Below are 25,749 nucleotides of genomic sequence, written 5' to 3'. Positions count from 1 at the left end.
CTCAACTACAAATACCGCAAGAAAAGGACCGGGGACAGTCGCCGCCGCAGCTGAACTGCTGTACTATCGCATGGGCAACGTGGAAGGCGGTTCAGCTACCACCGGCGGCAAGTTAGCTGACGTACCTTTTTCTTATTATTTACATTAAGCACAAAATAACTGCTAACTCCCTTGTGCAACTCCCTGGCTTCATGTGGTTGTAATGAATCACTACTTTACCTTGGATGTTCGCACTGAGTTTATTCCCGCTGTCTCACAGGTTAACGCGAAGCGCCAATTTCCAGATCCACTCAGTGTCAGACAACAGCGGCTCAGGTCAATTTTGCTTTCGCAATAAATGTGCTCATTTCTTCTCTGATGGTGAATGAACACGAAGAGACTTTCATTTAGCTAAGCCATCGTTCTGCACTGCTAAGGTGCCCTTCCCCGATCTCAATTTTAACGATTTCAGGGAACTCGTGCTGATTAGGCACATATTATGTGATGCAATTAAGATCCAAAAGAACATCTTTTAAATGAAATGACATGTCCATATACTTGACACAGAGGGCTTTTTGAGGCTAGAGACAGTGAATGCAGTTGTGTAACGAAAACCCGCCAGCCTCGGCCGCTTTTGTGGGTTGTACAATCAGACAGAAGTTTACCCTGGATAGGTTTTGCTTTCTCTCCATAAGCTGTCACATATATTTTAGTTTGTTCCACTGCAGGCTTCACCTATTCGAGGACATAATTTTTTGTAGTTGTTTGAAGATGCCTTGTAGCAGACTTGTACGCGCAACTGAAAAAGTAATCGGTTACAATTAGAATTACTTCAGTGAAGAATGTAACTGATTACAGTTACCAATTACTACCCAAGAAAAGTAACTCACCAATTACTACAAAGTAACTGATTACTTTTTTTACGCTACTTTCATTCGAACATTTATTATTGTAGCACAAATAGAGCAATTTGTTTTTAAACGAGCTGGCCTGACTCTTTCAGTGTGTCATTGCAGCCACGTTGCTTGACACGTTGCTTAGCTTCACTAACTATGGTTTTTCAAAGTTGTGATCGCTCTTCTTCCTTCTTCTAGAAGACATCAGCAGTGGCACTGGGTACTCGCTCGATGTGCGCGCTGTAAAGAATGGTGGTGTTGTAGTGTATGAACACCTGGCGCACAAGATTGTGGTTGCTCAATGCCGCAATGCTCACGTCTGGGTCCTCTATGAAGCACAGCGTTTGATTTTTTCTGGAGCTCGGGAAAGACACTCCTGGCACAAAAAACCTGAAACAATATGGTCCATGGGAAACTTGCTAGCAATAACTTCCGAAGTGACCATCGGTGTGGAGTCACGGTAATTCCGGTTTCAATTCGTCTGCCTAGACCTGGTGGAACTCTTCGCGGCCCCCTTTACTCATTGACCATTTAGGCTTAAACCGAGGAAATGTGAGGCACGCCAGCAGAACTTGACATTCCTCGAAAATGTGGCCAAATCTGGAATTTAATAAATAATATATACCTTTTCCTTACTCAGCCCTAAAGATACTGTTTGTGTGAGAATAGCAAAATGAGTATATATCACCCCCGTATCATGCAGACAGACAGGAACTGGTGTGTCTACCGGCCTAAACTTGCCTGCGCAAGAGAAAGCATACACTGTGCTCCGCGAAGGACTGAGTGGCAACTCTTACTGCATGTCTTTGGACGCCGCAAAAAGCCCCTCCAAAAAAAGTGTGCGAAACTCGGAGTTTCGTGTCGAAACAGGCGCATGCATCCACGAGGCTGCCTTGTTGGACGACCGCGGACGTTCTACCGTAGATTCCGCCAGATTCGAGTCCTAAAAGCTGCGTCTTTTTGTTGCAGCTTGTCCTGCCAATAAAGCAACTGGTTGCATGTAATTGGTCACTTAAAAAAAAGTGACCAAATCAGAGTGACCGCTACCGAGTAAGAAAAGTAATCGTTAAACTACAAAATTACTAAGAAGTGTAAATGATTACAGTTGATTAATTACTTGTAATTGGTTACCTACAAGTCTGCCTTGCAATCGCAGTGCCATGCTCCCTATGCGCGGAAGCCACCTCTCGGGCGAGAGTGAATTAGCTGCCAACCCATAATGCACACATGCGCGGCGCGCAATTGTCCATCCATGCATTGACAGGGAGTATATAGCGCCTAAACTACTTTACATTTTGTCTGCCAGCTAAGAGGTCAGGTTTTGCCACTCTCTTAGCTAACGCCCCGCAGCATTCGGTGACAAACGAACATATTTTAACATATACTCTTGAAAAATATCCACACCACCGCTTCGCTATTTCATCGTCTGTGAATAGCTTCCCTCGTTTGGCGCATCCGTTGCGCACAGATCGCGTATCTCGCCAATGTGAGCGACAGCGATCCTCTCTTGACGCCGCTCGCTGCTGCGCACTGTACTGGAAGCCCTACCCACTCGGCTATGAGGAAGTCGCGGAGTGCCGCTGGTGAAAAGTCTAAGCTTACGCCTCGAAAGCTTAGCTAAGATTTCTTATAATTTACTAATCATTGGGCGCGTATAGAAGGTATCCGCGTTGAAGAAAACTAAACGAAATCCATAACGGGACCGATGAAAGGACGTGATGCGAGCGATAACAATCACAAATTATTCACATCGGCTGAAACGTATGGTAAAAAGCAATGGAAACACTTTGTTTCTTTTTTATTTTTTGCTTCGTAGTGTTATAGTAGTGATTGCCATGACATTTTAACCGACGTTCACAGCGTGCGCACGTAAAACACCGCAGTAGCCGTGGCCATGATATCACTTGTGGTGTGGCCAAGGCGTCACAAGAGTGGCAGGTTTTCCGCGCAGTTGCCGCTCGTCAGTCGCCACGTTGAAAGCGGACACTGAGAAGGTGCACTCCTGGGCCGCGGCAGGAAGACCTATAGAGTGAAACGAGAGTGAAAGTTGAACATACGGGCACTCTCACTCCCAGTATAGTGGTTGGTATAAAACCAGTTTTCAATTTGGCAAAGTTTAATCACTCCGCCTTATTTCGTCGTTATGATCACATGTTTAATGCCAAGGATGGATGGGATCATGACGCACAGCTCTTCAAGTATTAAAGCAAGAAAGGCGGGTAAGCAGAGATTGCCGACAAGAAAGGGTGTAACATGGTATCATAAGTTACCACGAGCGACGCGACATTATAAGCAGAACATGCTCAATATTAGAGAGTTCCGGCTTGTCCATTTAATTTCATTAAAAATGTCAACTAAAGTTCAGAGAACTACAAGTACAACCATCCTGCCTTATGGTGCAATGGCGTCGGCAACAACAGTCGCTAGGGCATAGTGGAATGGGATATTGCTAAATTTTTTGGGTTGTTTCTCAGTCTGCCAGAATATCGACTCAACACCAGTATATTCTAAGGCGCTGTACATGTATATAGGGCGTCGCAAGATGGTCCATACTAGTGTTGCGGTTTCCATTGACACATTCGGTGTTCTGCTGTCCTGTAAACCGTAATACATTTATGTACAGGCGAAAATACTTGATCAAGACGACATGAAAGAACATAAAAAAATATTCACGCTCGTGCACTAGGGAGACAACCACTCGATCTGGTGAGTACTAGCGTGAGTCAAGAGCTAACCGCTCTGTTTGTTATCTAAAGAATTCTCTTCTCTGCACTGTCCTATAAGGGATTTCAATTATGGTTGACTTAATTATGATTAACAGTCAGTGCTGTGCGAGTTCTGGCGTAATGCATCGGTTCAGATCTGGAGATTTTGCGAAAAACAGTGATTTTTTCCCGCTTGTCTGCCCGTGTCTTGCTTAGTTTTCCGTGGACTGAAGGTCTGGAGTCTGGAAAGTGTTACGTCGTGAATTATTTTTGTGCGGTTGTGCAATAACGCTGCTCAGTTAAGTAATACTTGGTTTCATACGGAGTTCATGTCGGAAGCCTCCGGGCCGAAGAACTAAGTGAATTCCAGCTTATTTCTCGTGAATATCTTTGAAACAACTTCGCTGGTGCTGTCTTCGTTTGGCTGCCGGCCGGTGTCTAAGACAAAGAAAACAAATGTCACACAGTGGCTCAGTAGATTTGGCTTCTTTTCCAGCACTTCGCCCTCTGTTATGTACGATACCAGGGCCATCCTTCAAAAGACAGGAAATGAATCGCTGCGTGCTGTTCTTTTATGGTACAAACAGCGAGTCCGGTAGCCATTGCTTCTCGCACCAAAGTAAGAACAGCTGGTGTGTTACCCCCAAACGTGCACAGCAGTGACTGGTGCGGCAGATATTGTTGGAGTGGAAAGAGCAGGAGGCTTCGAAAACGCTAATAAGAGAATACGGACAACAGCAGTTTCTATAGAACGTAAATATGGATATTTTTTATTCATCCTTGAGACGGCAGAAGGTTCCACGTAGTGATTAGATTATGAGCTTCTAGGCTTATGATGGCGCCTGCTGGTGCATAGCAGGTAATGGGATTTCAAGGAGCCGATTGTAAAAAACAAGTTGCTGAATATTGCCGTTTGTGTGGTATTAAGGCCGAACGACGGGTAGTAGGCGTGCTTTCTGATACTGTGTTCGGGCCTCGGAGGAAAACAAAATGTGTTCGAAGTTTACTGTCAGATGCCACGTCTATTGTATTTTCTATTCTATTCTAGTCCACTCTATTCACACTACATGAAGGCGCGATTCCTAAATGCAAGATGCCTTTTTGGGTAGCACCTTGTCGCAGAAGAATGACGGAGATATTCGACTTGAAACCCAACATGTAATCGGAAAACGCAAAAATAAGCTACGACAACTTAACACAACAGTAGTCAACTGACAATGTTATTATATATAAAAGAAGCGCGCTTCTTCACAGCTTTGAGAGGTGACGAAAAATTGCTTATCTGATATTCTAATTAAGATTAAGAGGAATACGTGGGATAAAACAGGTCATATAATCCTTAGAACGGACATTTCATTTCATTTAATTTCACCTTAAAGGCCCGGAGGCATTACATAAGGGAGGGCTTTAATTCTTCTAACAATGTTAGATGAAATGTACAGAACAGTAAAGAAACAACAGTAAACAAATACAAGCCAGGAACAATTGGGAAAAAAAAGGAACAACGTGTTAGAGTAAGGGTGGGTGGGATCGGTAATTAATTATTTAACATTTCGCGGAACGTTTTACGGTCAGTGCATGACACGATATCTTCTGGGAGATGGTTCCAATGGGTTATAGCGTCGGGAAAGAATGGAGTGTTCATGGGAGATGATCGGGTGTGAATGTTTGCTGTGGGACGACTGTGACTTAAGCGAGAGGATGTACGTAAGGGTGGATTTAACAGGGAATGCCTGGAGTTTGGATGGTAATAAAAGGTGTGAAGCAAGCAGAGACGAGAGATGATCCGGCGGGAAGCAAGTGATGGTAGTTCAAGTGTATGTTTTAGTGCGGTTATGCTGGTATCCCGAGAGTAATTGGAAGTTATAAACCGAGCAGCGCGATTTTGTATTGCTTCTATGTCATAGGTTAGATATGATTGGGAAGGGTGCCAGATAGATGACGCATATTCTAACTGCGGACGTACGAATGTTAGATATGCTAGCTTTTTTATTTCTGGTGATGCGGCTTTCAGGTTGCGTTTTAAACATCCAAGGGTGCGTGAAGCATTAGAACAGATGGTGTCAATATGAGTTGCCCATGATAGTGTCGATCCGAGGGTCTTTTAGAGAAAGCTAGAGAATGAGCACGAAGAAGAAAAAACACCATTGAGACGGCAGAAGGTTGCACGTAGTGATTAGATTGTGAGCTTCTAGGCTTAAGATGGCGCCTGCTGGTGCATAGCACGTAACGAGATCCCTGGGAGGAGCACTCCTGCTGCAGTAGACTTTACATGCGAAATATGATTATGCATATATGCACAATAGTGCACATCAATGGTTCCCTGTGGATACTGAGGCATTTATGGAATAAACATTTCCGTAGCGAGCTGGCGTTTGCCTTGAGTCTCTTCACCAGTTCTAACCTGTAATACTTCAAAATATACATACTTGAGGGGAACGACGAAGAATTGGCTCTTGTGTGGAACCCCGTCTGCTACTGCTCTCATATTAAGAGCACTGTCGCGTTTTTCGGGAGGCGCAACTCCCGATACTTTAGGCAAGAAACGGAATCGGCTAGGCATCCGGGCGAGACAGACCTCCCAGCGTCAAGAGCTCAGAGGAAGCACTACCACGTCATGAGCGACACAGGCAGCGAGGACACCATGCTATACTATTCTGCTTCAGAAGATGTGTCGGATGACGGTGACTACTTGAAAGTTGTCAGGCAAAAAGGAAAGAGGAGAATGGTCACTGCTTCCTCATCTTCTACAAGGACGACGGTTATGGCAAAGAACGATGACACGGCTCATACCATCCTCTTAAAGAGCTCAGAGGAAGCGCTACCACCTCATGAGTGACACAGGCAGCGAGGACACTATGCTATACTATTCTGCTTCAGAAGATGTGTCGGATGACGGTGACTACTGGACAGTTGTCAGGCAAAAGGGAAAGAGGAGAATCGTCACTGCTTCCTCATCTTCAACAAGGATGATGATTATGGCAAAAGAGCTCAGAGGAAGCGCAACCACCTCATGAGCGGCAGAGGCAGCGAGGGCACCATGCTATACTATTCTGCTTAAGAATATGTGTCGGATGACGGTGACTAATCGACAGTTGTAAGGCAAAAAGAAAAGAGGAGAATCGCCACTGCTTCCTAATCTTCAATAATAGCGACGGGTATGGCAAAGAACAATGACACGGCTCGTACCATCCTCTTCTTGCCCGAGACGCCGACCGACGACCTGAATCGGCTAAACACGCAAGCCATATCTGTCACGCTAGAGGCTCTTGTTCCGAGTGAGATTAGGGATGTGAGAGTTAACACCCGTAAGAATACACACACTGTCGATGTCAAGAACACAGCAGCGCTGGAGATCTTGTGCACAGTCAAAGTGCTGGGCACGATAAATGCTTGCAACTTCTTTATCAGGAGTCATTAATGATGTTGATAAGCCAATCAACGACAAGGACCTACCCATTTTGATTACCCCCCCCCCAGCGGATGCAACTATTATGGAAATCCGTCGCGTAGGAGAATTACGTTGTGTGAAGAAAACTTTCAAGGGAGGAAGCTTGCCATCACGTGACAGTGGAATTTTTTTCGTCATCCAGTGCGACCTTTCGTCCCGAGACCACTTCAGTGCCGTAATTGTTTGAAGATTGGGCATGTCAGTGGCATCCGCAAAAAGACGACCATGTGCTCGAACTGCTCTGAACAGCACAGAGCTGATGCTTGCCGAGCGACTGACTTCAATTGTGCCAATTGCTCTGGTCCCCATGAAGCATCGTCGAAAGACTTCCCGAGACACAAGACAGAGCTGAAAGTTCTCAAACAAATGATGAGAGGCAACTCGACGCACAGAGAAGCCGCCGTCAAAGTGCGACGGCGTCGTGCCTGCCGCAGACTTTCTTCATCTGCTAAATATACTGATAGCGTTGTAAGAAGACGCTACTTCCTGCAGCTGGCGCTCCCAAGGCGATGAACCACACTGACAACGCGGTGTCTGGTGACGCAGTGGATACGTCTACTGCAAACGCGTGGCCTGCACTTCCCGCATTAAATCCTCCAGCAGAACAAAGACCGACGGTGGACTACCGACGCACAAATGACGGCACAGATCGGGTGCAAGGTCAAGAAACGCAAGTAATCGAAATAATGAAGTCTCCAATGACAGTCATTTGCGTGATGATAAATTACACGCAGATGCTCGGGGTGCACTGCAAGTACTGGACGGTCTGGATCCGGTCCTTGAGTGCTTCGAATAACAAGCACAATGGCTCTACCGCCTAAGCAGTTCTTCATACAAGTTAAGGAAGCGCCCATTATGCAAGGGCATGTTCGTGGAATGAAATCCCATAGTGCTGATTTCCACCAATACGTTTCCGCCAATCGACTCCCCATTATTGTTGTTCTGTGAACCGAACCTACAGAAACCCATTAGGCTCTCAGGATATGAACCTTATGTGTCATTGACTTGTAATGACATTAGTAAGGTGATAATCTACACACTGTGCGAACTGACGTATGTTGTTCATCTAGTACGGCTTCATAACAGTAATCAATGTCTGTTTGACCGTGAAAAAATACAAACTTGCGTTTACTCTAGTCGGCGCTAACCTTTAGCCATCAAGTCGTTTCGATATGGACAGAAACTGTGTGAAATTTTAGATGCGACTCCTGGTACATGGATTGTTGTTGGTGATTTTAACGCACATCATTCACTTGGGGAACTATCAAGGTAAATTCCAAAGGAATGAACCTCGTTTCCTTTGCCTGCGACTATGAACTTTGCTGTCTAAACAATCGCAGTCCCACGTTTCTGCGCCGCCGGACGTACAGCAGTTGTTTAGACTTAGCTTTTGTCTCGCGATGCCTCACTCGCTGCGTCCGTTCGTTCGCAGATTAAGAAACTCACTGAAGCGACCACATTCCTACCTACCTGAACATAAAAGGGCTAACCAAATCGATTTCACCAAATTTTCAACAAACAATCGATTGGTCCGTGTTTAAATCACTTATGGAAGACGCATGCTACAAAGGGTTTTCGTTCACACTGGAAATTCATATAGCCAAGGCCATGCAGGGTGCTATGTGCGCATTTCGGTCATTAGAGAAATACGCGGATCTTGAGGCGGAAATACAGAGCCTCCGTGCAAACCGCTGGCGAGCGGAGCGAGGGTAGAGACGGGCTAAATCGGTTTACCACCTTAGAGAGGCCAGACGCATTCAAAAGAAAATTCCGCGTCACATTGCTCTACTGCAAAATTAATGCTGGAAATCTTTTTGCGAGTCCCTAGACCTGCGTAAACCTCTGCCGGTTGTCTGGAGAACAGTCGGTGGACTTCGAACAGCTCCTACACAGCGTCGTCCATTTAAATTTTCAGCCCTGTAACAAGGGCGCCGAGAAGTCGACGTAGCCGAAGATTACTGGGCGAGAATCGCGGGCCCGACGTTCCAGCCTTGCACACCCATTCTTATCGTCCCTCCTTGCTCCCGGTATCCTCGTATTGATGCTCCTTTCTCCATCGAAGAACTGCAGGCAGCACTCGCTTGGTACAGGCGATCTTCATCACCAGGACCCGATGGCATCACTTTGCGCTTGCAAACGTTGGCCAAGCGGCCAGACATGCACTTCTTGGCCTATACAACACATCATGGCGTGACGGCTTGGTCCCTTCGACGTGGCAATCAAGTCGCTTCGTTCCACCCCTTAAGCCTGCCAAATCTTCATTGGAATTGTCATTGTATCGTCGAATAGCACTGTCGAGCTGCGTCGGCAAAAGAATGGAGAGAATGATCTTTACACGGCTGGAATGGTACCTGGAATTTTACGTCTATCCAAAGGTAATGGCTGGCTTTTGACGCGGATGTTCGTCAATGCGGACGTTCTTCATTAGATAGCGTTATTGATCTTGTAACGTATGTATAGCACCAGAAACACCTGAAGTGAATCACTGCGGCCTTATTCCTTGATTTTAAAGGGCCTACGACAATGTAGATCATCATGCAATTCTGAACGCCTTCGAAGCTGTAGGGATTGGTGGACACGTCTTTCACTGGATACGCAGCTGTCCGAATGGAATGTTTTTTGTTCATTTTGCCTGAAGACGGACCAACGCCGTCCAGCTATACCAGTACTGATGTACCGCAAGGTGCAGTACTCAGCCCTACCCTTTTCAATCTGGTGCTCGTTGGTCTCGCCGATTCGTTACCGCAAACCGTACAGCTCTCCGTATATGCAGACGACATTTGCATATGGGCTTCAGGAGTGACATGTGTCCAAGACCACGCACGACATCAGAAGGCTTCAACGGCTGTGTAAACATGCCTAAGAAGGCAAGGCCTGGAGCTTTCACCCGAGAAGTGTGCACTCGTTGATTTTACTCGCAAAGTGATGGCCCTGTATGTACCATACCATGTACCATACAGACGAACTCACCGATCTCTCGGGGTCATGTCTTGGCGCCCTCACGTCTCGTACATGACAACGCGTTTGGCCGCCATTGTGGACCTTCTCGCATTTCTCGGCGGGAAGTCCTGGGGCGCAAATGTAGCATCAATGTTGCAACTAAATAAAACACTATTTTTGGTATGCCTGCAGTACAGCTTACCTGTACTACGAAATACTTGAGCTACAAATACCCACAGACTCCAGAGTGTGCAAGCCCAAGCACTCAGAACTTGTCTTGGTCTCCAAATACGACTTCATCGATTGTGACAGAGGCCATCGTCAGAGACGTTCTTTTGACAGTCTACATTGCTATGCCCCGAGAGCACACATCCGACACCTTAATCGGATTCCCTCACACCATCTTGCTTGCTTGCCAGCAAAGAGGCCACATTCTACATCTGGCAAAAGTATTGTAAGACATGAGTCCTACTTGACATCAGACCCATTGTGATGTCTGTCTACGACATCCGATCCTTTGTGGTGTCTGCACAGGCCGCAAGTGCAATTGACAATTCCGGGAGTCATAAAGCGAGTTGAAGCACAGTTGCAAGCTTTGAAGCAAGCAACTTTGGAACACATTTACAACGTTCACAGATTCCGGCAACATGTCTACACAGATAGGTTGGTAAAACTCAACAGCTTTGCTACTGAAGTCATCATCCAGGCACAATCTGAAGAAATCAATTTGAAGACTTCATGTGTTACCACCTTGACGGGTGCAGAACTTGCGGCACTCCGTGCTTTACTTGACTAATCAGGATTCACGGCAACAATGGACAATCTTTAGTGACTCCAAGGCAGCCCTTCTGTGCACACAAAGCCCAATGCGCTACGGACCCAACTACGGAACAACTGGCCTCAGAAATTCGACAGATATATCGTGGCAGCCATGATAAGGGACGCAACATAATCTTTCAATGGCTTCCAGGACGTTGCAATATCAACGGAAATGACCACGCAGACGAAGCCACACGATATGCACATGCAAATGGTCAAGTTGTCTTGGTGCCGCTTTCGCGAACAGACGTGGCTGGGTTACGATTGATGTCCCATGAATGTACTTTACCCCTGTGAAATTCCAACGTTTTCACCATGTGTCGTTTGCGTTCGTTGTCTCCGGACATACACATGCAGCTACCGCCTGGGCTAACACGATGTAAACAGACCATGCTGTACCATCTGTGACTAGGCGTTGCATTTACAAAGTCATACGCTTCCCTTATTAGAATGGTCAACAGCCCCACGTGTGACACACGCAACAGCGATGAGACGCTCGCACGCATTATCGGTGTCTGCCCGCAATATATATATTGCATAGAGAGAAGTGATGTGCAGAGCGGTGGACCAACTGGGCAATTGTCCACTATCAGAACTAAGGGCTTTAGGTCAGTTCCCCCAAATAACATCCGCAGCGAAGGCCTTACTAGCTTTACTAAGGTTCCTGCTGTCTACGGGGCTTCACGATAGACTTTGAGAACGCCGCCCTTTACCTCTCCATAGTATACGTGGTTTGTTTGTGCTCGTTTCTCTTCCTCTCTCTCTATCTCCCCCTTCCACTCTCTTTCTCTTGTTATCCACCTTAAACCTTCCCCCCGTGCAGCGTAGCCAACCGGAACTACCTCTGGTTAACCTCCCTGCCTTTCTATGCATTATTTCTCTCTATATACACACTTGACAATATAAACTATATATATGTATAAGGCACCGGCTAGGCAGGAACTATTTGTAGGAGTCATTACATTAAATTAACTTTATGCTTGTGAAACACGAGAGGACACGAAGGGACTATCTTTTAGAACTTTTCAGAGATAATCTTGAATGCATAAATGTCCAGCAAGAATGAGCTCATCACGCAGTTATCAGGAGGGAGAAAAGAAGAGAGCATTGCGTACCGGCGATGGCAAAAAAGGATTCCTCCGTGGTGTCAGTCATGAGATGATCCTGGTCACATTGCCAGGAGACCACGTAGCCGGTCAGCGGACCCTTTGGCTCATCCGGAGCCTTCCATTCGAGCATAGCCGAAGTGCCATCGTCTGATGCATTCACTGTCAGGCTAATAGGCTCACTCGGCTCTGCAAAAACCCGTAGCGGAGACCAGACGTGACGATCAATGCAGTGGGCTGAATCTAAATAGAATCTATGCATCCCCGTTGATGGGACTAGGTTGCTGTTTTTCTATTGCCACTGCACCGCGTTTCATAGGTTCGGAAGAAGTGGTGTTAGACCCTTATTTATTGTATTCCCGCTTAATACGTCCTTTTTTACGCGAACTTCCCCATATATAGATCAACGTAAGAATATAGGCAAAGCCACATGCAAACAAAATTGTGTTGAGTGCATTAACATATACTACATAAAAACTGGAGAGAGAGCTGCATAAAGCTACGCGAGCGCACTCTATACAGAGGCATGGCAGATACGCCAACATTGTCTTCGCCATCAGGATCATCCCTAATGAACCCGGTTAGCGGAAACATGTGATAATGAGCGACGATACCGGCGATACCGTGTTCATAAATTTGAAAAGTTCGTTGTGCCTTGATGGCCGCACACAGTGAGTGCAACAATAGAGACCCTATTGAAGAGCAGCTGTCCTGGCACCTTCCCGTAACCTTAAAACAATGAACAAAAAGGCAATATCTATTGTTGCAGTTAGTTGCAAACATACCTGACATGTCGGTTGTGATAACCACTGTGTTTTCATCACCACATCCTAGGTCGTTGCAGCCTCTCACTGTCAGTGAGTAGGTCGTGTGGGGTCTAAGCTCCGAGATCTTGACAAATCCCGCTTTAAAGGAGGAGTTCCAGCCATGTAACACGACCTCGTCGCACACCATCGAGTCAGCGCAATTCAACCAGTTGCTGTAGTTCGTCGACACCTGAGGAAGAAAGGAAGGACAAGTTCAGAGCGATACCGCGCTGATTAGGAGACGTATTCAGTGAACATATTGGTTACACCAGCAAGTGGAGCCCTTCTTTACATAACATCAATTAAAGCCTTCGTGCGAATGTGCATCCTTAACTGTTGAATTCCAACAGAATAATGGTATAAAGAATTCCTTGGCTCTATGCGCGCCCTGTATCGTCCCCTTTATTAAGTTCAGGAGAGACTAAGACATTTTCAGCCTCTGCACTGACAATAGTATTGTACCGAATATGTAAGTTAACTGGGTACTGGTTGTTTTAGTTGTTCGATCAGCGGTTCAGTATGAGCTCACGTGAGATTCCCTTCAGAAATATTAGCTTAAGATGCATTTGGCCACTTCTGATGATGTCCCACTTGGCAGGCCACAACCCCGAGCCAATACATCATCAAACACCCTACTCTCAAAAAACGGCAAGACAGGACAGCTGTTTTTATTTCATAATGAACCAGGGGCGTAGCCAGGGGGGGGGGGGGGGCTTATGGGGCTTCAGCCCCCCCCCCCGAAATTCTTTCGTGCTGTCATGCGCCGCCGACCAAAAAAACTCCCGGCGCCGGAAGTCTTGCTCGATTTTGTCTAGAATGATCTTAATCCACGCTCGAAAAGACATTTTAGCGCGAACATTGCCAAATCGGGCTGGATTTCGCGGCAACGCCCATGCTTCGGGAGTCACATATCGTAACGCAAGGAGCCCCACCGAGCACAAAATTTCAAGGGCGCTTTGATGGCAAGCGGGCTCGTCTCGGCATCTCGCGGAGGCCGCGGAATCTACGGAGCGCTTGGATTTCAAGTCTCAAACTTTGTGGGTATAAAGTTCTCATAACATTTTGATGCGAAAGGTGCATTGACATTTCCAAAGTCGTGCTTTAGATCTTCAATTACGAAACTCTGTGGGTTTAAAGCTGTTGTAAACATTTGACGCCAAAGGTGCATCGACTTTTCTAAAGTCGCACATCGGGCCATACAACGAGACAAGCCAAATCAACATACTATCAGACAAGTTTACAAAGCACGCAGCGAGGTCCGATGAGACAAAGTGTTGTGGTGGTTCATTTGTGCCGTCAGGTCACAGAAAAGAATATGAACATTTTTTTCCCACCTGCGCCAAAGCATCCATGTCAAGACACTAAATCCACCATTGTAACCAAGTTCTTATTTATTTTTCTACCTAGACTTTTATTCGGGAGGATACATTGAGCCTCTTTCTCTTTTTTTTTCTTTTGTTCTTGTAACCCGCGGGCTGCCGATCCAGCCAGAGCGCATGCGTTTTTCCCGTCCTGCATCGACAACCGCGCTGCGCACTTGGATGCGCGTTCGTTTTTCTCTGGCCGACTGCATTTTCGCATGGCAGAGTTTTGGACGCTTTCTGGCTAGCAGACGAGAAAAAGAAACAATGCATAGTCGCTCGCCGCCAGCACTGCGGGGACTCGACGGATTGCAACGCGTTCGCTTGAGCGCAACCTCTCCGGAAAATTTTGTCTCGCCGGTGTAGGATACCGAGCAGTATGCGTATGATTTTCTGTGGACCAAGCGTCACACGTTTTCTTCGATATTCTTCCGGTAGCCCAAAGGTAGTACTTTGGGCACCCACTAGGTGCCCAAAGTAGGCATTCGATTGTAGCCAACATGTTTTCCTTTGCGTTATTCTGTTTCGCCGCCCCCCGCCCCACAAAAGAAAAAAAAAGACATTGTTGCGGCGCAGCGAATTGTCGCATGGTGAAAGTTCGATTTTGTTACTTCTTTTGCGGAAAGTAATGGGCCACGGGACGCTTCAGTTGCCGGGTACTATTATATTATTGCAATAGCAGCTATATGAAGACTCCAGGCGCATTCCTGCCGTTGTTGCCCTCATGTTCCGTATAAATAAAGGCCAAGGGCGATAACATCGTGACCGCGCGCCGCATGCTCTATATCCGAATGAAAGCGTGGGGGGGAGGGGGGGAGCCGACGATGAGTCTTGTGTGCGCAAGGGAGAAAAGCGGGGAGGAAGCGCGCCGCCTTCCGTCGCACGCGATACATTTTGGGAGTGGAAGAAGGGGGGGGGGGTGCTGTGATCTGTGAATCTGTGGTTGCGCAACCTGTTTATTTGCCTTGTTTGACGCATTATATATAGTGACTTTTTCTTAGGTACGTAGATTTATTGGAGACTTATACGTATATTTAAATATCTTATTGCGAGGTTTTGTGTATATGCGCAGTGAACTTTGTTTCCAGTGATAATTTTGTGCCCTGTATCAAGCTGTAGCTTCACATTTGTATATTCCATTGTATCTTCGCATTTCTAATGTACGAAGGCAAGTCAAATGAAAGTTAGACAACCTGCCCCGCGCAATAATGGTTCGGTTCATTATTTTCGAGGCATGCGCGTAGCACATACGCATCTCATTTACAAGTGACATGCAGAGGTGAGGTTAAATGTTCTTTAATGCTCTCATACACTGGGTTGAACATGGTTGCGTGACATAATGGACAACAAAAAGTTGAACAGCTTGGTGTCGTGAGGTTTTTGATAAATGAAGATGCTTCCCAAAAAGAAATTATTCGCCGTATGGCTGCCGTATGCGTTGAACATTGCGTTTCATTGGCCACTGTGAAGCGTTGTAGCAAACTGTTCAAAGGACATGAAAGCTACAAAGACGATCCATGGCCGGGCCAAAGCCACCGTGCAATCACCCCCAACACAACTGAAAAGGCCGTGGTTGCTCAGTGGCTATGGTGTTGGGCTGCTGAGCACGAGGTCGCAGGATCGAATCCCCGTCACGGCGGCTGCATTTCGATGGAGGCGAAATGCGAAAACACCCGTGTACTTAGATTTAGGTGCACGTCAAAGAACCCCATATGAGGGTCACGCCTTTTTGTCAGCAATTGTGACCGGGGATGACTCATGGTGCCGCTACTACTAGCCTGAAACATTACGGCAAAGCTTACAGTGGAAACATTTGAATTCACCACTCCCAAGGAAAACAAAGGCCGTCATTTCTGCCGGAGAAGTGTTGACTTCTTTTTAGATCGTTAGGGGCAATTACTGATCGAATTTTCTAAACCTGGAGAGACTCTAAATCGTTTCAGATATTGTGAAAGGTCGTATCGGCTGCGTGTCGCAATCAAGAACAAACGAGGTGGAAAATTGAGCATTGGGGACATCTTGCTTCACGACATTGCCCGTTCCCACGTCGCTGATGTGGTTAATACAAATCTGGCAAAGTTCAAGTGGGAAACGCTGCAACATCCCTCATGCAGCCCAGACCTGTTGCCTTGCGTCTTCCACATTTGGTAAAAATTGAAGAAACTGCTCAAGTGAACCACATTCGTGTCGGAAGATGACGTGTAGTCATTTACAGATTTTTGAGGCAGCAATCCAAGGAGTTTTATGAGACGGGAATAACGCGACTCGTTAGTAGGACAAGTGTCTAAATACTCATGGTGACTACTTTTAAATAAAGTACCCCGTGTGTCATATATTCGCACTGTCTCACTTTCATTTGACTCGCCCTCATATATTTTGCAGAACTCCTGCTTTCCGAGCAATTTCTGAGCAATTACTCGCAATACACAACTGGTGACAGCTGCTCCTGCGCAATACATTCTAACAAAGGACAGTGTCATTGAGATTTTCCTCTGGTCGTTGCATATGTACGAAAATGTAAACAAGGTTGTTGAATGACAGATATATATATATATATATATATATATATATATATATATATATATATATATATATATATATATATATATATATATAGATTCCTCGACTAATTCTATAAGGGGAGGCCGAGCTGCAAAGTGAGCCCCCCCCCCCCCCCCCGAACGAAATTTCTGGCTACGCCACTGTAATGAACAAATATCGAAGCACACGAGCACACACTGTTCTTGCGGTCAAGGGTGTGCATGACAATCCGGAAGATGCGACAATTATCGCATCAGTTGACATCGCGCATTCTTAAAAGCCTCAGCAACTTCACAGTTTGCCAACGATTGCAAGAAATCTTGCTATCCTGCTTTCAAAGAAAACATAAATTATTTTCAGGCAATGAGATCAACCGACTCGTCAGCTCGTAGAATCAAACCACTTCAAGAAAAATGGGAAAGCGTGCGTCAATCAAGCCAGAATAATTTTACAGAATAAGGAGTTCACCTACCTTGCATTTGCCTGTGTTTTGTTTGTATTTAACTTACAGACTGTACCTGGTGGCTTTTCAGAGCATATACAATATCTTGTTTATATGCTCTCCTGCGCGTGCGCAAGCAATTGTTTAACGACGTATGTAGTTTTTGTGTCCAATAAAAATGTTTCACCTGTGAGTGAAGAGCTATCCTATCTGACTTTTTGTTCTCTTTCTGTGTGTGTTGCTGGTGCGCTTCAAAATCTGTCCAATATGAACTACTGTACTCTAAGTGAGAGAAGTGATTACCTGATTATAGTCCCACAATAATTTTTTATAATTTAGTTCCTGTTGGCACTATAAGAAAGCAAATAAGAAAAAACTGCTTGCATATTTACGACTTACGTGACATGGCTTGTGACATGACATGCAAACCCATACGAAGTAGAGAAAAGGTTGTTTCACATGGCGCGATTGAGGCGAAAAAAATTGTTCTCTCGCGCACGTCGCAGAGCGATTTTCGCTGGCAGCTTTTACATGCGTTTGCGGCAGCGCGATTTCCGTCGCAGCGATGCGCAAAGTTGCCCCCTGCTCACGAAGTATCCATGCATGCATCGTTAAATAAAAACATGGAAACTAGTCAAATATTCGAATTTTCCTATTACTATTCGATAATAGAATAAGTACACCATTTTTTAACGTTTAATAGCACTGAGACTTTATGGCAGCTTGCAGATGTGGTGAGTGACGCTGCATAACACCGCAAGTATGAGCATGTGGTTTGTGCGGCGTCGGTGGGGTGGTTCCGTTTAGTACACACTCGTTTTGTTGTTACTATGGAATCGACAACTTTCGTCCCGGAAGAGTATTTGCTTTTGCAGAAGAACGAGCTACTACTGAGTGTGCATTTACAAGCAGCTGGCACAATTTGTAGCTATGAAGAGGTTAACGACGGTGGCGATCAATGGGTACGTGCCCTATGTTGAGGTAGCGTCTTCTCCTGGCCTGGATAGCGTGCAGCTTCTCGTTTTAAACGAATTGTGTAAGCAGAAGAAAAAAAAAACGTTTATGAAGCTCCTAAGCCGCAGGAGATGGGGGGTGCGCCCTAATTATACATAACAACTGGCGCATGCCATTGCTCCACAGAACTACGACCGCGCGGTAAAACAGGAAAGCGCCTATTTTGACAGCGCTTTCTTTCGTCACACATTGGCCCTCCCACAGCTCCCGATCGGTCGCGGCGATCACTGCGACTCAGCGACGGCGCGATAAACTTGTTGGAATCAAGTCGCGGAGAGCCCGCGACGTCGCGGCGATCGCTGAGCGACGGAGTTCGCTGTGTCGCTGAGTAAAAATCGCGCCATGTGAAACAGTCTAAAGACACGCAAAGAAAGTGCAGCAACACGAGCAGCCAACCTCTACATGCGTAACGGTGCTGTTGAAAAAACTCCATGACACAATCGCGATGTCTGGCCCGGACTGGAATCCTCTTGTGGACAATGTTGGGGCCAGAGGAACTGTTAGGCGAGAAAAGAAACAGAACCACACATACGAGCAATCCTCATCCGCCATTGCGATACAACTAAAACAGTAGCAACCTTGCTAAATTTAATCAGACGATACACTGGATTTTTGCCGGCAGCACATGCTGCCAACTCTTCCTGTAAAAATAGGCATTCAAAATTTCATTTCACAGCACCGCACTGACATGCCTCGTAATTAAATTCATTTCACGTAAAATATACAAACGTACGTGATTTTAATACACGAACTTTAATAACATTGCTGTGATAGTTGAAGTCAGATTAGCTATTTGTATGTTACCTCTGGATGAGTGCTTTTACAAAAACCAAGCATGCGTTGCTTACTTCAGATTGTTTATTAGAGTATACCATTTACTCCAGAGGTTTTCTCTATTACCGTTTGCTGCATAATACTTCTTCCTGCTCAAATAACAAAGTTTTCTGGTTATGCCATTCATGAGGCCCTCTAACGTAAAACTATTCTAATATGTTGTTTTTCCAATCTCCTGACGTCAAATTTGCGTAACCGCAGACGCAAGCATCAGGCGGTCACCCGCAGGTTTGTCTCAATAGACCAATCAAACGCTCATCTCGTTCATAGGAGGTCCCTTTTGTTGGCTCGAAAAACGAATAACATTGCCCACACTGAGCGCATTGTCTTATTTAATTGGCTCACAAGAGGCGAGGAGCACGCTCAAGTGGAGATGAATTTATTTATTTATTTATTTATTTATTTATTTATTTATTTATTTATTTATTTATTATACCTCAAAGGTCCCTGAACAGGACATTACATGAGGGGTGGGCACATTGAAAAAACAGCGTGTCAGGTTAATAATCGACTTGAAAGATGGTCTTCGATGGCAGCTTTGAAGCGAGAAATGTCAGTGATGAGGGCGATGTCAGAAGGAAGGGTATTCCAGTCATGGGCTCTGTATAGAAAAAAAGAACGTTGATACGTAGTGGAATGGGCGTGTGGTAGATACACAGCATTAGGATGCGTGTGGCGGGAAAAACAATGGGCTGGAATGATGACCTGGTTACCTGTGGGCTGTAAATGAAAGAACCTAAACAAACAAAAGAAGACGAGCACTTTTGTGGCGGGAGGCGAGCGCGGAAAGACACAACCTGGATTTTAAGGCTGAAACACTTGTGGTATAGGAGTAGTCAGAAAGAATGAATCTGGCCGCTCGGTTCTGAACCGCTTCAATGGTGTCAATCATATTAACCTGATGGTTGTCATAAATAGCGCAAGCATATTCTAGTTTAGTTCGGATTAAGGTTTTATATGCTAGTAGTTTCACTGAGGGACATGCTGATGACAAGTTACGGCGTAGGTAACCTAGTAATCGGTTGCAGGAATTAGTTTACTGATTTATATGATGGGTCCAAGATAAGTCACTAGATATATGCATGCCTAGGTATTTAAACGTTTCACACTGTGTTAAAGTGCAGTTGTTAAGGGAGTAGGACGGTACTACATAATTACGACGTCGATGAAAGCACACGTGGGAACACTTACTGATATTGAGGGACATGTACCATTCATTTGCTGCACCATGCCTGGACTTGGAGGAGGTCGTCATCCTGAAGAGCGGAGCAGTCTAAAGAATTTGTTATTTGTCGGTATAAAACGCAATCGTCCGCGAAAAGGCGTATGTTGGATGATAAGTTAAGTGGAAGATCAATAATATATATGAGAAAGAGGAAAGGCCCAAGGACAGAGCCTTGGGGCACACGGGATAGAACAGGAGATAGGATTGAGGAGATCGAGTTAGCGGAAACAAACTGAAGGCGCTCAGTTAGAAATGCACGGATCCAATTAAAGATGTCTGGGTGAATACTAAGGTGGGAGAGTTTATGCAGGAGAAGAATATGTGATACTTAAGGCTTTTTCGAAGTCCAGAAAGAGAGCGTCAGTGGGGATGTTGCGATCAACATGAGAATACAAATCGTGTAGGAACAGACCAAGTTGTGGGTCGCAAGAATGTTCTTTGCGAAATCCATGCTGATTAGGATGAAATAAATTGACAGATGAAAGGAAAGTGGCAATGTGGGAATGTATAACGTGCTCCATCAGTTTCGAGCAAACACTGCTGATTGAAATTGGACGGTAGTTTCTAGGATTTGTACGGTCACCTTTTTTAAAGATGGGAATTATTGTACCAATTTTCCAGTCAGTGGGAACTGATCCCGTAGCGAGAGACTGTTGAAATATTAGTGTTAGAAAAAGACTGCTAATGTGCTTAGTGCTTTTTAAAACCTTGGAGTTAATGCCATCAGTACCACACGAGGACGAATTTTTTAAGGAATCTATGATTTTAATAATTCCGTTCGCATTAAAGGTAATGTTTGCCATAGAAGGATAAGTCAAAGATGGTAATGCGGGAAGAAATTCAGGGTAGTCATTAGTAAAAGCAGAACAGAATGCAGTGTTTAAAGCTTCAGCGACCTCGGTTCCGGGAACTGGGGAGCCAGAACTGTCAAGTAGAAAAACAATGTTGGACGATTGGGGATTAATACATTGCCAGAAACGTTTTGGGTTATTGTGCAACATAGAGGGCAGCGTGGTGGAAAAAAACCACGTTTGGCTTTTGCGACCTGCGTGACATATTGTTTGACTGCAAGGTAGTATTTCTGCCACTTAAGTTCGGATTGAGAAGAGTTTGCAGAACGGAAGAGACGTTTTTTCTTGTTGTTCAGTTGTTTTAGTGTGTTGTTAAACCATGGCGATTGTTTCCGTTCATTAATTCTTATGGTAGGAACGTATAATTTAACCAGACGCAAGAATTCAGATTTGAACAGTAACCAGTTAGACTCAAGTGAACGAAGATAGAAGTCAGCTGAAAATCTATCATAAAAGGTTGTTAAATCTCGGATCATGCTGTCATAATCGCCTCTGTCGTAAAGCGTGAGTGTTTTTTTCGTTTTTGTTTTATTAGATATATGGCATGAAAAAGAATCGTGCAGTATCTTACTCGATGGGGTCGAGCCAATACACTGAAAATCGATAACCGGATGAAGAGGGTGGTGTCGGCTTCTGGGATTGGTGCGCTTTCCCTTACTTAGCTTACGGTGCCTCGTCGACAATCGCGGCGGCATGCAACGGAAGCTTAAGAATGACGCTAAAACGGATCCTCAGCAAAGAAGAGTTGGAGGAACAAGGTCGTAAACGTGCCGAAAGTGCTCGAAAACATTACACGGCCACGCAAAATGTTTTATTGTACGCAAGTAAACCCACGCTCTCCGGCAGGTGCGAGTAGCCAGTGCGTGAGCGATCGGCGGCAGCCATCTTTTATTCCTTTCGGAACGGGGCAGCCTGCGGCTATTCAGAAGAAAATTCAGTTTTGTTCAGTATATTAATGCATCTTTAACGCCTTCACGTCACTTTGACGCGGTGAGTTTTTGCGGTTTTGTGACGAAGCGTGAGAGGCAGGTGAAGTGGGTGCAGCCCGAAATCTTTTGACCAATAGCCGAGAGCTAATGGCGAAAAGGCGTCCGATCAGAAATACCTATTTTTTCGGTCAAATCACGCATAATCAGTATGTACATGTCATATCAGATGAGGAGCTATCGCGATTTTCGTGACGTCGCGTGACGGACAGGTGAAGTGGGGGCGCTCCAAAAATGTTTTTCACCAATCACGGAGGGCTGATTGCAGAATTGGAATAGAAAAGTTTGGAATAGTTTTACGTTATAGCGCCCATGATGACTAAGAAAAATCGGCACTCTAAATTAATTATCGTTGAGGTATTGTATTTGAGGTAAACTGTGGATTTTATGGAATGGTACACTGCTTCACTGGACATGCTGTTTCAGAAATGCCGATCGGAGGTATAAACAATTGCCTTCTTAATGCGCGTGAGACATTAGCTAAATGAGGCTGAAGTAGTCGAGGCGTTTTAACAGTGCCGTGGCTTCCCACTCCTTTGATTTGAACGTATTATTTGTGTTTTAAAGCGATACCTTGCTTTGCCTGTTCTACTCACTTTGTGATTTGTATGTTTCTAGCCGCTCATGGCCAAATGAGAAGCCATACAAGATATCACTGGTTCCCATTAAAAATCAATAAATTAAAAGAAATTTACCGTTTCGCTCCAAAGCTCAAGCATCGTGTGTGATAGCGAATTCACAGACAGCTATACAATGTAAGGATAGTTGTTTTATCGGCTGTAATAACTTCGAAACAAACAATCGGTACCTGAGTAAACTAACAAACATGGAAGCCGTGGAAACTCGCTGTTAAAGCGCTGGCGCGAGGAAGAGCGCATGCAGCAGTTAGCGAATGGCCCATCATGTCGCCGCTCGCTTCAACGTGGACGAGGCGAGAACACATCGTACCCGAAGCCATGAGCCCTCGGCGCACATATACACTCTGCGCGCACCGCAGATCGCTTTAAAGCGAAAGCCCGCGCGGCCACCGCCGGAGTAGAGCGCCCCCCCCCCCCCCCGTCCTTCCTTTACATCACCCGCCGTGGTTGCTCAGTGGCTATGGTGTTGGGCTGCTGAGCACGAGGTCGCGGGATCAAATCCCGGCCACGGCGGCCGCATTTCGATGGGGGAGAAATGCGAAAACACCCGTGTGCTTAGATTTAGGTGCACGTTAAAGAACCCCAGGTGGTCAAAATTTCCGGAGTCTTCCACTACGGCGTGCCTCATAATCAGAAAGTGGTTTTGGCACGTAAAACCCCAAATATTATTATTCCTTTACATCGAAGCTGTTCACCTCTAGCCTCCGTATGAATTCCCCGCATGCGTTCCTAGGGAACCAGGGGGGGGGGGGGGGGGTGCTGCTGGCTTGGGTGGCTTACGTCAGTATCAGGGACACGGCGCGTGGACAGGAATGGAGACGGGTAGGGGAGATGGCGAAGAGGAGGTGGCGACTAAGGTAGTGGCGACCGGTGGCGACGGCGCCTGTGCACACGGCCTGGGATTCTGTGGTTATAACGTCACGCGCGCCGGCCGCAGGTGCCGGCGCGCGTGACTGCTGCAGGGTTTGTGGCAGATGCATGAGAGGTACGGTGACCGCGACGGCGCTTGTGTTTGCGTAGTTGGTGCCGTATGCAAACAAAATTGTATGATTTCATAATGTATGCGGCCCGTGCATGCAGCGTAAACAGCTTCGCTGGTAATCCGTCCCCATATGAATATTGTGTCCGCATAATTTTTTAAGACGCTTTAATGCTGAATAAAAGCAGCACTTTCTGTGCAAGGTGCAACTGGGTGGCAAAATTGCATGTTCGTCAATGAAATCTGCAGCACGTCTCTCGCAATGCGCAAGCTCTCGCTTACAAAGATGTCCACGGAAGATTGATTCTACCGATTTCTTTTTCGTTTCACATCGAGTCTTCGCTGCAAGCTAGAGTTTCCGGACTAATAACTGGGCAGTAGTATGATCGCCGGTGATCAACAATTGCCAGCTGTAGGGTCAACAGGAGGCATAATTTTTAAGATGAAAACGGCACATATTAAGCAAGACTATAAGCGGCATGGCTGCTTGTTGCTTACCGAGAGGCCAAGTGCTTACGGTGGCTCTTGCAGGGCGGCCGTACTGTCGTTTTCCCGGCGTCCTCTCCAGAGAAAGCAGCACCTGAACTTCGTACTCTGCGCCTGAACTGAGATCCCCTATTGTGATCGCTTTCTCGACCGTCTGGACGAGCCGGAAGAAGCCATTCGTCTTCACTTTCACTTCGAACTCTGGGTTCAGCTCTGGCGCGTGCCGCGGCAAAATGATGTTCCATTCCAAGTAGATGGAACTGGTGTCGTTAGATAGGATTGTTGTGATTATAGGCGTGGGAATATCTGCGAAAATTACAAAAAAACATCATTGAGTAAAAGAAGTTGCCGCAAGTCACGGCAAAACGCATAGAAGGCTATCTATAAGGGATAGAACAGTATTTTGTCTTAAAGTTCTTATCCTTTTAAAACAACATTGATGGGACATTTCTAACCTACGCTCAATTGGTTCGTAATTGCTACAAACTTTAGAATTTAGAAATGAATATTATTATTCACTTTGGTAGCAGCTTCGCTTTCGCGTAGCCAATCATCTGAACTTTTATTTTGGGTGTTTTTGTAGGTGTTTCTTGCCTTCATTATTCAAATTTTGGTGCTCCAAATACGTTTTGTTACCTTGACAGATTGTGCACTATTTTTAAACTACCTGATGATTCTGCAAAGCATGGAAGTGTTTGTTACTGTGGAATGGAGTGCAGTCGTACATATGGTGAAAACAGATAGAATAAAAGAAGTGTAAATCTCGAAGGCCCTGCTCTCTTGTTCTATGTGTAATTACTGTAGAACGGAAACCAGCTTAAGCAAGGCTTTATGCACATCAACTTCTCTACACTCATCCCGCCCTTTGGTAGCTTACATAATTTTTTGCCTCAGTGCACCGCTTTTATCACGCTCTTCTCGTGTTCAATGCGCATGTGTAATTTTTTGCTCTAAGGGACCTATGCAGTACTGGAATCCCAAGTAGCGCTAAAAATACAAGGACCGGCATAAGAAAGGACAACACGGTGTTCGTCTTAACGGTACTTATGATCCCAGCAAGGCAGAACAATTAGCACGAATTACTGCTTTTGGCTCATGAAACCTTAGAGGAAGTCTCAAATAGTTTTATTCTTCGTGCATTTACTTACGACAATTTCAGCCATGCCCAGTCAACATAATCCCCGTGGTCACGCTGATATCAATGCATTCTTGAGTGTGACACCGAAATAGGCGTGTTAGCGCGAATGTGTTAACACGTCTATTTGTTTGGTCAGCTATAAATTGCGTTGGCTTAACTACGTATACCGTCCTGCAAAATGAACGAGCAGACGTACTTGCACGAAGTACGACACTTATTGTCGAGTTAGTGGCACTGATCGTAAGTTGCTGCTGGGCATTCGTAATGACTTTTCCCTGGGATGATGTTTGTCCTGACTGACAACAGGGAGGCCGGTGTCGGAGATAGTTTCGTTTCCGACTTTCCACGGTTTTAGCAAACGCTATGAGCACTGTATATGTTGTAAATGCCTCTTTTCTTATTATCTTAACAATGGTGTTCCATATTTCGCTTTTCTCCTCATTTTACTTTCTCCTGTCTGGTCCACTTGAGCCACATCCCTGCTGGCAGATGTGCAAGCGTCAGTAGCCAGCTATAGACTTAGCTCTCCTTCACGTTCTGACGTCAAAGAAT

General features: G+C 45.6%; 1 protein-coding gene across 2 annotated transcripts in view; it reads right to left on the bottom strand.

Annotated features, from left to right (window-relative positions):
• Positions 1–2,631: 2,631 nt before the first annotated feature.
• The window catches only part of LOC142576546 (uncharacterized), a 146,604-nt gene continuing 123,486 nt past the window's right edge, over positions 2,632–25,749 (bottom strand). For both annotated transcript variants that reach the window (XM_075686715.1, XM_075686721.1), the window contains 5 exons: positions 24,072–24,365; positions 18,457–18,557; positions 12,682–12,892; positions 11,906–12,085; positions 2,632–2,897 (listed from right to left, as the gene is read on the bottom strand). In XM_075686715.1, the coding sequence (XP_075542830.1) occupies positions 2,776–2,897; positions 11,906–12,085; positions 12,682–12,892; positions 18,457–18,557; positions 24,072–24,365 (908 nt within the window). In that variant the 3' untranslated portion in view covers positions 2,632–2,775. The remainder of the gene's footprint in view (positions 2,898–11,905; positions 12,086–12,681; positions 12,893–18,456; positions 18,558–24,071; positions 24,366–25,749) is intronic.

The sequence above is a fragment of the Dermacentor variabilis genome, chromosome 1, assembly GCF_050947875.1.
Source record: "Dermacentor variabilis isolate Ectoservices chromosome 1, ASM5094787v1, whole genome shotgun sequence".
Taxonomy (NCBI): domain Eukaryota; kingdom Metazoa; phylum Arthropoda; class Arachnida; order Ixodida; family Ixodidae; genus Dermacentor; species Dermacentor variabilis.
The sequence above is the reverse complement of the archived record's forward strand: the minus strand, read 5'-3'. Positions and strand labels throughout refer to the sequence as shown.